This window comes from Engystomops pustulosus, chromosome 10, assembly GCF_040894005.1.
Source record: "Engystomops pustulosus chromosome 10, aEngPut4.maternal, whole genome shotgun sequence".
Lineage (NCBI taxonomy): Eukaryota > Metazoa > Chordata > Amphibia > Anura > Leptodactylidae > Engystomops > Engystomops pustulosus.
In genome coordinates, this window is record NC_092420.1 from 21216424 (window position 1) to 21229630 (window position 13207).

The 13207-nt window shown below is 42.2% G+C and overlaps 1 protein-coding gene across 4 annotated transcripts in view; it reads left to right on the top strand.

The window, feature by feature from the left end:
• Positions 1 to 13207, top strand: part of FAM107A (family with sequence similarity 107 member A) — a 104786-nt gene that overhangs the window by 71624 nt on the left and 19955 nt on the right. For all 4 annotated transcript variants that reach the window (XM_072128793.1, XM_072128791.1, XM_072128794.1 and 1 more), the window contains 2 exons: positions 4719 to 4893; positions 10557 to 10713. In XM_072128793.1, coding sequence (XP_071984894.1) covers positions 4719 to 4893; positions 10557 to 10713 — 332 coding nt within the window. The remainder of the gene's footprint in view (positions 1 to 4718; positions 4894 to 10556; positions 10714 to 13207) is intronic.

Consider the following 13207-nt stretch of genomic DNA (forward strand, 5'->3'; position numbering starts at 1 on the left):
ATAGGATAGTAATGATTGTAAATCTATATTTGCAGGTCCCATATATAAAAGTTTGCGCTGTAGGTGTCTTCCTCTCTGGCTGCACCCTACATTATTCATGTGTGTTACCCAAATGGAAAATGAAATGTATAATAACCGTGTTGTTGGAGCACAATCCATTGGATGCTTTTAATAAGTAATGGGATTAGGTGTCTTTAGTAACGGCCTTTGGCTTCCCCTAAGTATTCTGTTTTGCTGTGTCTTAGACATATCGGATGACTCTTGCTTTGCAGGCAAATACAGTTTCAGGTTATAAAGGGGATGATGATTTATGCATCACAACAAATTAAAGGCCGTTCGGACTTGTGACTTCTCTGTCGTGGGCAAATTTGACACCTCAAATAGAGGACACTGGAAGACCAGGAGTAACATTTTTATACTCAAGTGTAAAGGTGAACCCAAAATTTGTCTCATTGTGAGACACAGTATGCCCTATAATATATTGGGAGGGGGTTTATGAGCCACCATAAAAGGCTTTGCAGGTTTTTACATTGTTTCCTTTGAGCTCGGCAACCTGGAAAAGTATCATATAAATGTTACTGTACAACTAAATTATTACACTAGAGCAGTGGTGGCGAACCTATGGCACGGGTGCCAGAGGTGGCACTCAGAGCCCTCTATATGGGCACCCTTGCCATCACCCCAGGGCAGGGTTCCCCAGACAGGACTCAAGGCCTCTTGCAGTCCCAGGCAGTACAGCACCCTAGAAGGAAGCTACAATGATAATCTAAACCTCTTCTCCTTTCTACTGTATTGGTGTCTTCAGGTGCCTATACAATTTAAACCTCTGAAAGAGCAGGAAGTCATAAGTTACTGCTTAAATTGTCGCATTGGCACTTTGCGAAAAATATGTGGGTTTTGGTTGTAGTTTGGGCACTCAGTGACTAAAAGGTTTGCCATCACTGCACTAGAGCTGCCAGACGCACAGCATCATCCGTGTGTATAGTTTCCAAATAAATAGTTTTACATCATCCTTGTTAAGATCACTACTGGATAGAGATGAGCGAGTCATCAAAGATTCCGTTTGTTTCAGAAGATTTGCTTTGGGTCCAAATCTATTCAATCCAACCAATGTGACGCCAGTTGTCCTGGAAATTAGTGCGTAACCACAGAGAATTTGTTCTTAATAGGCTCCTATCTTGTTTTGTTAATTTTTACAAATTCCTTAATTTTCACTAAAACGGTAATAACAGGAGCCTAAGGAAAGTGATATAAATGGATACTGAAGGAAACCATAAAAAGTCTACTGAATTCATTTAAGAGATCCGTTAGACTTCCATTATGATCCAAAACAAATCGGAAAAGATTTGGATTCGATACTGTGCCTAATTATTGTTATAGAATCACCCATCTCTATAGCTGGTATGGTGAAGGATTCAGCGCTAGCGCCCCTTGTGGTTTAGGAGAGTGAATGGGGCACATTTGCTAAGAACAGTGCAGTCTGAGCTATGTGCAGTTGCCTGTGTAGTGCGCAGGGGGGCGCCAGATGCAGGATTTCTGTCCCACGTTCTTCATGAATCTGATGCTCCCTGCACTGCTCCAACAGAGCGCACCACTTTTTTTTTGGTGCACCTTTAACATGGGGTGTGCAACACAACTCTGTCTGACTATGCATGTTAACTATGCATGGTCCGAATGAGCACCGGAACAACCCCTAATATGTGTTGCATGAAGAATAGTGCAGCCGCGCCACAAAACGGTCGCGTGTGACACAAATGTGGCGCAGACACTTCTTAAATACCTGTGCAAGCAGTTTACACCTAAAAGAATGTGCAAAGTCCAACAGAAAACTGGCGCACGGCCTTTAGTAAATGTGTTTAGATCCACATTTCTGGTGGCATTGGGTAGAATCAAAGTTTACTTATTTTGTGTACTGTGAATCTAGAGGGTGGCTGAGTGGGTAGCACTTCTGCCTTGCAGCACTGGAGTCCTGGGTTTGAATCCCACCCAGGTCAACATCTGCAAAGAGTTTGTATGTTCTCTCTGTGTTTGCGTGTTTTCCTCCGGTTTTCTCCCACACTCCAAAACATACTGGTAGGTTGATAAGATTGTGAGCCCCATGGGGACAGGCACCAATTTGTCAAACTTTGTGCAGTGCTGCGTAATCTGTGTGCGCTGTATAAATAAAGAATTATTATTAAGTTAAAATCTGGAGCAGAGAATAGATTCATATCTGTATCCCTGGTGGTCTAGGGTAGAGATAGGGCAATGGCTATGGAAGACACTTCCATAGAATTACATGTAACAAAGGTGCACTCTAATTCACATTGGCGGGCTTGTAGGACCCCCAATTCCGTGATCATTGGAGGTATCAGTGGTCAGATTGATAATCTTGGGAAAAGTTACTCCAGATTCTAATCTTCATGAGTCATGTGACCTTTCATCGCCGCCTCCTGCGTCATCTTTACATCTCTTTTTATTTTTCTTCTTATACTTTTATGTGTCATTTTTCTTGCCTTATTATCTCTCACGTCGTCCATTGCTTATTTCTACAAGTTTCTCTTCCTCTTGTCTCGCACACAGCCCCGATCTATGCCACGAGGTTAATATTAACCAGGGATTGATGTGTCCTGTTATAGATCTCTGTGGATGTATGCTAATTCCATTTATACATTGCTAGGCCCTGGAGGGCCTTTTGGTCTAGAATATTTGAGCACCTGACCGACTTCACGTAGAGATCAAATTCTTGGGGAATTAACTTTGCTGTTACTTTGCTGTTAATTCCTCTGCAAAACCTGTTCCTAACACTTTCCATTAGTGCCAAACATCTAAAACTGGTCGTAGCTTTGCACTTTTCTTACCGAAAATAGCACCAGGTTGTAGATAATGTGGCATCTATGTAATATCTATAGCTCAGCACTGTAGGATTACAGTTTGGACTTGATATACTTTTGTTTTATTTGACTTTATTTTCATTTATACTATGATACATCCCCAGTCTCTGATTTTCAGCAGCTATAATGCGTATTTTTGACGGATTTAAAGGGTTGCTCCATAAGTTTTCTGTATATGATCTATCTTTTGGAGAGGTCAACGATATCAGATTGGCAAGCGGCTCAGAATCCTGGCACCCTCTCTGGTCAGCTGAGCAGAGAAGAGTCATATTTTGCCTGAGATTAGTCAGGTATAGAGGCTGCAGGCGAAGTGTAATTTCAGAACTGTGAGCTACAGAACAGATACAGTGAGTAAAATAAATAGAACTGGATATTTATTTGCAGCTCACATTTCCTACAATTTTAAACTGCCTGCATCACTAGTTATGTATCACACAATGTATGCATTCTGAAGGATGAGATTATTATATTTAATATGAGACCAAGCATGGCTTTAGGTACTTTAGAGTCCAAGATGGGGGTGTTTGAATTGAGACTCCACCTGCAGCCTCTAAATCTGACTCGTCTCAACCAAAATTGACCCCTCTCTTTTCTGTTTCATGTGACATTAGAGAATATGGGGGATATTAATCATTGTTTTTCCTTTATTTTGGCCTAAAAAAGGCTAAAAAATGCACATTTTTCAGACTTTTCACTACTGAAAAGTCTCACAGGACTATTTACACCTCTTCATTAATCTGGGGTAAACATAGAACTACTGCTGGTGCAACACTGTGCAAAGCCACATTCATGACTTGGGACTTTTGCAAAACACCCCATAAAAAGTCTCACAGTTACTCCAGTCCTTGCTGCTGTTTGTGTTGGGTTGTTTTGATGCATTTTGAGACTTTTTTGGGACTTAAAAAAAAAAAATTCTAGACAGAAAGTTGATCATAAGATTGTAAAAGGGCCAAAGACACTTTAATGAAACGAATGGGCGGGAGAGCTCCAAAAATAGACATAGAACTGACCCAAGGAGTTGCCTAATGTTAAAAAAAACACCCTATATGTTTTATGGGGAAAGTGAGAAGATTTAAGATAAAACATGGAATTCTAGAAAGGAGATTTCATACACTACCTAAGGGAGCTGGTAGTTTAATGGGGTCAAATCAGGTAACAGTGTCCATTTAAAGGAAATCTACTATCAGAACCCTGGCTTCACAGTGCTGTTACACTGTGCAGCAGCAGGTCGCAGCCCCTCCCCTCACCCTGCGCTTCCTGTAATCTCAGCAGCAGTGAGCACATGGTGGAAGGGGGGGGGGAGTGCTACTTTAGAACGTAACAGCCTATCAATTTTCAGCATGGAGGAGCTCTGGTAAACACACCCATAGCCTTTCTGACTCATTAGCATAATTTTCAAATTTGATTTTAGAATTAAGGAGGTTGTGGATAACAAATATAAGAAGATTAACCCAGTCACAGTTCCTGGATCTATAAATAAGTTCCCTTGGTGTATCATAATGGATTTTAATGGTCAATTTAATTTAAGCTCACTCCCATTTAAGTTAAAGGAAATTGCAGTACCGTTCCCAGCCACTATACTAAGGAGATGAGCATCCTTTTGTACAGTGCTCCTGCTGAAAGTAGCTGATGCTAGGAGTCAGACCCTCGTTGACCTGAAATTGCTGTACCTCCTGGAGTATCCCTTTTAGTATAGAAAAATAGCTAATAATCAAACACTGTAAATTATACTTTTTGATATTTGTATTTGGATACAACATTGCTACAATCATTTTAATAGGCTATCAATATCTATAGTCTCCCAGGTTGTGAAGTATTTCATTAACATCTACATTCTACTTTCAGCTTCCATGTATTCTGATATACAGAGGGAACCCCCTGATTTAGGAAGTATTTTGGCTCATCCTGACTATCTGGAATCAAACACTGAACTTATCAAACCCAAGAAACTGTTGAATCCGGTAAAAGCTTCTAGAAGTCACCAGGAGCTCCATCGAGAACTGCTCATGAACCATCGGAGGTACAGCTTTCCTTAATGTTTGAAAATTCTTTAATATTTATTATTATTATTGCATTGTGCTTATTTAGTTTATTTAGTTGTTTTTACTCTGCAGCCGATACGTTTCGCATACATTGAAGCCTGTTACTGTGTGTCACATTCTCAGTGGAATGCAGAGATGTCCAGTATGTTTTTTTCCCTCTTTGAGAGATGATAAAATCTAGTTTAGCTTTAGGTGGCCCTAAGTAAGCATAGTGGGGCATTTATCAATTGTGGGGCAGTTGTTTTTATTGGACAAATCTTGCTATAATTTTCACAGGGATGTTAGATTGTGGTGCGTGTGGTTAATGAATTGGCGCACAACTGAAAATGGTGTAGCCTAAATCCCCATTCATTAAGGTTAATTAGAATTAAATAGACCAGCTTTTTTGTACCAAAAATAGCACCCATAAAAGTGTCAGATTCCCAAAAGGCAAAAAATAGACATAAATCGCCAGTTTTCTGGTGGAAAGTCAATAATAAATGCCCCCCCATTATCACTACAAAAGGAACCAACAGCAAGCTTCGGTTTTACTTTGAGTGGCACATAGCAGCACGTATCGTATATTAAACTTACAGACTATAGGGTAAAAATAGCTGATCTTTAGGGCTTCAGACCCAAACTTGTGTAATGAACCCCATTCACCGCATGCAGTTGGGGTCCCCCCATAAGCGTGGTCCCAGTAGCAAGTTTTGTCTCATTACAGAATAAAGCCAATGGGGCACATTTACTTACTTTGTCCCTGGAGCTCAGTGAAAGTGCATTGTCAAACTATAATGCCCTGTGCCGCGATTCACTAAGATGGTGCGCTCGATATCCTGCATGTGTCGCTTCCCCGCTCAGGTCCGACAGAGTTCACCCTATTTTTAGTGGTGCATGTAATTGCCTGGGCTTGTGACACAATTTGAAAGTTAAATCCCGCGCTCAATTTGAATCAATCGAATCGTCCGACAGCTGGCCCCCCCAATTTGTGTTGCATGGAAGTCAGTGCAGCTGTGCCAAAAAAGGATCGTGTGCGACACAATCCCAGAAACTCGTTAAATACCTGTGCAATCAGTTTAAGCCCCCAAAAAAGGTGAACAGTCCAACAAAAATTAGCCCCAAGAAGTTATTTCAGTATTCCAGGGGCAGCATTGAGCTTCTGTAATACCAACATCTTTATGTACATTTCCATCTTTTGCATGTGTAGTATATACTGTACCATCAGGGCTGAAAACCTCTTGGATGAATTCATAGAACGTGTATATATATATATATAATATATATATAACTTCCAGTAATCTGGAATATCTGCTGGTCTGGCAGATTGAGGGCGTGTGACTATTAGGTTACTGGTAATAAGAAGGGCACTGTTTCTTTCCTTGAATTTGCCCTTGAATCCAGAATCTTTACAGAGTATCTTCTGTCCCAGAACAGCGGCTGTCAGCTCAGTATCACTCTCCATTTACAAGTCAGGGAGAAGTCTGACGACAAGGTCACCAGGGAATCCTGTCCGACAAGTAACCTTTATACTCACGTTTAACAGCGGCGGAGAGACGAGGCTCAGCCCTCATATAGTATGCATTACACCCCGCTCACACTGCCACAGTCAGACCCAATGGCAGCAATAATACACAGCGTGGTGTGAACACAGGCATAGAGTATAGTCCTAAGAAACTGCAATTTATCTTCCATTCATTGACTGTTATAGTATCACCTGCTGATTGTTTTGTATCTCTATTGTATTGTATATTTGTTAACTCGTATAGTGATATAAAGGATGGTAGGGATATTGCCACAAACCCACAAATCTCATGATCACCACACATTTGATTTATATAACTAAAATATATTATTATTATTTATATTTAATTTATTATCAGCTCATTGTAATAACATTATACATTGTTCTCTGCAAGCACACTGGAGGGAAACGTGAATGGGTGAAATGTGAAGTTTTATAGAAGGAGGGGGCAGCCCAAAAGATTTATTGTAGAAACTGATTTTGACTGGCTAGAGACGCCACTAGGGGGCGCTTGCTGCATACTGATTAGGTTTGGTCATCATACATCTCTGTATAATGTAGTGGACATGTCAGGCCACTCATATCAAGTCATGAAGAAACACAAAAAGACCCTGCAGATGGCCAGGTCAATCAAAAACATCTTAAAACTCAATCTAAAAAGAAATATGCATCAAAGCGACATGAAAGCAGAAGCGTGGTTATGAGATCAGATTAAAGAAGAGAATTTTTTTTTTTAATTTGCATCAGCTAACATCTACACAACTGGAGATATAGGCAGGTAATAGCAAAGTTGGGAATCTGAACTTTGCCAACTTTTTTTTTAACTCCAGTATCTCCAAATATCAAGAATCTCATAACCCCAGTTCTGGTGACGATAGGACAAAATATATACAGTAGGTGTCTAAAATGATGTTCCTCCTCCATCCTCTCTGTCTGACTCCTTTCAGGCAAAATATGACTCTTCACTTCTCACTTTCACATGAAGAGGGGATTTTGTACATTTAAGGTTTCATTGGATATATGGAAATATTAGACATTACAGGGGTATTCCAGGTATATGAAGGTAGATACAAAAACCCATAATGCTATAAATAACTACAACAAAAACTCAGTTTCATTAATCACAAAACTGAGCTTAAATGGTTTACTTTTATGATCCACAAAAGTTTATGGGCTTTCTAAAGTAGGTGGAGTTATCTCCAAGATGGCCACTATCTACAACTACATCTCCCATGATCCCTCAGTTTGCAGTAACCCCTCCTCCTCTTATGGTCTGCTCCCAGTGATTGTGTAACAGACTGTCTTGCTCTATTACCATAGTAATGATAACTGCCATCACTGCACATTACCACACTGAGATGGGTCTCCCCACAACACTGGCCGTACTGGTTGCACTGCAACCAACCGACTACAGCCAAACATAGTGATGATCACATGACCTGCCCAGGCAAGTGCAGGACATGTATCATAGTATCATAGTATCATAGTATATAAGGCTGGAAGGAGACGCAAGTCCATCAAGTCCAACCTTTAAGAATTAAATAAATGTTTTATCCCCATAACCCGTGATATTTTTTCTCTCCAGAAAGTCATCCAGGCCTCTCTTGAACATGTACATAGAGTCCGCCATAACAACCTCCTGCGGCAGAGCGTTCCATAGTCTCACTGCTCTTACAGTAAAGAACCTTTGTCTATGGTGATGGTAGAATCGCCTCTCCTCTAGGCGTAGAGGATGCCCCCTTGTCCTGGTCACAGGCCTAGGTATAAAAAGATCTTTGGAGAGATCCTTGTACTGTCCGTTCAGGTATTTGTACATTGTAATGAGGTCTCCCCTCAGTCGTCTTTTTTCTAAACTGAATAATCCCAAATTTTGTAATCTGTCATTGTATTCTAGTCCCCCCATTCCCCTAATAATCCTGGTTGCTCTCCTCTGCACCCGTTCCAGCTCTACTATATCCTTTTTATACACTGGTGCCCAAAACTGTACACAATATTCCATGTGTGGTCTGACCAGGGATTTGTATAAGGGCAAAACTATGTCTTTATCATGAGAATCTATTCCTCTCTTGATACATCCCATTATTTTATTTGCTTTAGCAGCAGCCGCCTGGCTCTGGTTACTAAAATTAAGTTTACCATCCACCAATACGCCCAAGTCCTTTTCAGCTTCAGTTTTACTAATTAATTGACCGTTTAGAACATAATTATACTTTTTGTTTCCATGGCCCAAGTGCATAACTTTACATTTATCTACATTAAACCTCATCAACCATTTCTCTGCCCATCCCTCAAGCTTTCACAAATCCCTCTGTAATGCTAAACTATCGACCTCAGTATTTATTACTTTACACAGCTTAGTATCCTCTGCAAATATTGAAACTTGACTGTGTAAACCCACTACAAGGTCATTAATAAAAATATTAAAAAGAAGTGGCCCCAATACTGACCCCTGTGGCACTCCACTGGTAACATCAACCCAATCTGAGAATGTGCCATTAATGACCACCCTCTGTTTTCTATCACTAAGCCAATTACTTACCCAGATACACAGATTTTCTCCTATTCCCAGCAGTCTCATTTTATATACCAACCTTTTATGTGGCACGGTGTCAAATGCCTTTGAGAAGTCCAGATATACAACATCCACAGCGTCCCCCAGATCCAGTCTTGAACTTACCTCCTCGTAGAAACCAATCAGATTAGTCTGACAGGACCGATCTCTCATAAACCCATGCTGACACTGGGTTATAAGGTTGTGCACAGTGAGATACTCCAGGATAGCATCTCTAATAAACCCCTCAAATATTTTCCCCACCACAGCAGTTAGGCTTACGGGTCTGTAGTTTCCAGGATCGCTATTTGATGATGTGGACATGTGACCAGCGGTGCACTGATTAAAGGGCCAGTAGCATTTTAATTCTTCATTATATTGTATGTCCACAACGTTTTTCTGCAAAGGGGAGCAAAATAAAATAACAACTAATTACATATTAGTTTATAATTTTTTGTATATGAATTATGCTGATTCCTGGAATACCCCTTTAACAAACAGAAATAGAATGGCATTGTAGGCACTTATGATGAGGCAGAGCCTGTCTGGAGCACATTTTTTATAGGTAAACGTGTGAGATTTCACATAAAAGAAGGAATTCTAGAAAAGATATGTCATCCACCAACTGAGGGGGCAAGTGGTTTAATGGGGTAAAATCTGGTGACAGGTTCCCTTTAAGAACACATGCACACTCTGCCTAGCCTGCACATATATGGGTGGTCAGAAGGAATAGCTGTCGCCTAAACATATTTTTACCTGACAGCTATCTGAAGTGTGTAGGCAGGAGAAGGGGAATCCATGAGGTTTAGCCGCAGTCTTGTAGAAAACCACACATCACATCAGTCATGAGGCAATCTCTGCTCTGCTTTATCTGTGTTTTCTTCAAAGTTCATATCAAGTGCTTAGGATGAATCATTATCCTAAGAAAGACTCCAACAAAAAAGAAAATCACCATCAATAGGAGATAGACAGAGCTGTGATTACACGCTACATACACTTCAGCCTCCATCCATTGCTATTTGTATCTCTGTGGTGTCGTTGTGCCCCCTAGTGGCACCATGTGTATTACATCTACAGAAGAGCTTCAGGTCACTGAGTACAAATATTGTAAAGCTCAGTCATAATGTCATTCTGATAAGTGCTGGTGATTTGTGTTATTACGCCTCTCACTGATATTATGGGGCAGATTTACTTACCCAGTCCTGTCGCGATCCCGCGGTGCGTTGTCTGACGAGGATTCAGGTCTGCCTCGATTCACTAAGATTGTGCGCCCACGTTCCGGCATCTGTCGCTACCCCACCGAGATCCGCTGGAGTTCACCTGCTTCTTCCCGATGTTTGCAAGTGCGTGTCAAATCCTGTGCGTTGTCCGAATCCGTGGGGTTGTCCGACGGCCTGCCCCCCCTCCCGATTTCTGTCGCGTGCAAGCTGGCGCCGATGCAGCAAAATCCGAACCCAAAATCCCGGGGCAATTTAGCGTTAACCGCCGAAACCACCGAAAAATTCGTCCGACGGACCTTTAGTAAATGAGCCCCAATGTGTAGTTATCTCTCTTTGATGCGGGTGACTAACAATATCTGTTGTTTGCAGAGGTTTGAGCATTGACAAGAAACCAGAGCTCCAGAGAGTGTTGGAAAATCGGAGGAGAGACAAGATCATCCAACAGAAGAGACAGGAGGAGGAGAGCAAGAAGATGCAGTCGCCTTTCGAACAGGAGCTGTTAAAGAGACAGCAGAGGCTCGAGCAGGTAAGTACCGAGCTACAGTCACTGCATTCACTCTCTGAAGATGTCAGAATGGTCTATAAGGAGAATACAGTGAAACCTCTTTGGGCAGCCTCCGCAGGGTATAATGGGGGAAAAATGTGCCCACTGGAAAAAAAAATCTTTTTGGGGGTCTTCTCGAAGCGGTTGTCTTCTGGAGAGGGATCACTGGACATTACAGAAGTTCTTCCGAGCTATACTTAAAGGGTTGTCAAAAGGTTTTTAAAAAACCATTTGAGTGGCTAGGATGGGTTGGTTTAAAACAAATAAACATGTACTTACCTTTGCGGTCCCTCCTGTCATCCAGCACTGCCATCTCTCCAGTCTGTGCCTCTATAAACAAACAGGGGCATGGAAACCGCGGCCACCCACCCCGCATGATACAGCGCTGGGAATAGGAATGGGTGTGAGGCGGCCTTCTGGAAGCCGAATGCAGCGCGACTTCTGTGCCCTTGTTTGTTTAGATGGGGCACAGACTGGAGAGATCACAGCGCTGGACATAAGAGGTAAGTGCATGTTTATTTTTTTAACTCGTCCTATCCCGGCAAGCAAGGGTTTTTTTATACCCTTGGACAACCCCTTTAAGAAAGACCACTGGTGCTTCATCAGTCGCTTGCAATTTACAGGACCGTCACTGATGAGAACATTAGCCCAGATATAGTAAACCTGGTGCACTGCGCATTAGTTTTAGTTTGCACTTTCTTTGTGCAAGCTGCGCATTATTATTTAATAGTGTTGGATCCAGTCAGTTTTTGTCGCATCTCAGTAATAAATGTGGTGCGAAATAGGAACAGGCTCTACCAGGCCCCCTTAGGTGCACAGTATTAAAAAATGTCGGACAAAGTGAAACCGCAACACAAAAACATAATAAATACATGTCCAAGCTGCAAAGACACTTTTTTTTTATATATATACATTAACATTGTCACATATATCACATTGGTCGATCACAGCAGTTCCACAACTCGCAGGTCGGGAAGTTATACTGGGAGTGGGCCATTGAATGGGCTTTGGTGCTAGTTTGAAAGTAGCAGGCACATCCTCACATACAGTGGGGGGGGGGGAAGTATTTAGTAGCCACCAATTGTACAAGTTCTCCCACTTAAAAAAGATAAGAGCGGCCTGTAATTGACATCATAGATAGAACCTCAACTATGAAAGACACAATGGGGGTCATTTACTAAGGGCCTGATTCACGTTTTCCCGACGTGTTACCCCAATATTTCCGATTTGCGCCGATTTTTCCTGAATTGCCCCGGGTTTTTTTAGCGCACGCGATCGGATTGTGGCGCATCGGCGCCGCCATGCACGCGACAGAAATTGGGGGCGTGGTCGAACGAAAAATCGACAGATTCGGAAAAAATGCCGCATTTTTTTAAAAAAAATGTGTCGCTGGACACGCGCTTACCTTCACCAAGCCCGTGGTGGTAACAGCTGTATCCAGGGATCAGACGGAGGCAACGTTGTGCAAAATTACTCATGGTTCTTTATTGAACAACAATAGGCAACGGGCCTAGATGGTCTCACAGCAGATTCGGATTACTGGAGTAGTCATGGAGAGGGTCCTATTCGATGTGTATGTGTATGTTCAGTGACCCCCCCCCCCAAAAAGGGGGCCCATGCGAGCGTACAATTATTGGGCTGTGTTTACTGCGTACATGTTCTGCATGTCAAACTCCGAGATGTGTTCTCTTGCGTGTCGCACAGTCATCGTGACTACCACGTGGTGTCACATGACCAGCTAAGGGCACCTACATTATCTTGTTACCAGCCCATGACCTGGGCAGTATTACATTTCTATCTGCTCATTGCTACAATGCAGAATTAACCTGCATATAACAACCACAGGATCCGTGCGTTCCTTTAATCATGCTGGAGACGAATCCTAGTTGCTATTTGTCACCACTAGAGGGAGCACTGTGGTCATGGAATAGCTCACCAGCCCGGTAGTACATGCAGACTTTGAGAATTTGGATGGAGCTGTGTCCAAACTGTACAAGCTGCTGCTCTGGATTTGAGTCTCGTGACTCTGGTCCTGGGATTTGGTTCTGTGTCAGTACTGTGGGTCTACTGACACTGTTTCTCTCTCTTCACTCTCTCTCTGAACACTGAATGACTGGACTGTCCTTCAGGTCTGGACCTAAGAGGGCTTGCTCCTCCTTGCCCAGAGGATTTATGCCCCTGGTCATGTGGTGGCTACTTCTCGAATCACACTCCAGTGTTCTTTGCAGAAACACAATTGGTCAATAACCCACATCCAATTAACCATGTTCAGACAGGATCTACAGCTGCTGATTACCTAATGACCCAGTGCTAGTTCTTCCCTGGGGAGGGCGCTGTTCGCCACTACTCCCTTGCCAATACGTTGGCAGGGGTGTTGCACCTACCTTTTGAAGACTTACAGAAAACGTTTGACCTTTGTCATTGCCAAGTATTTTATGAACTTTTGTTATTGACCAACTATTATTTTCTAGCATAA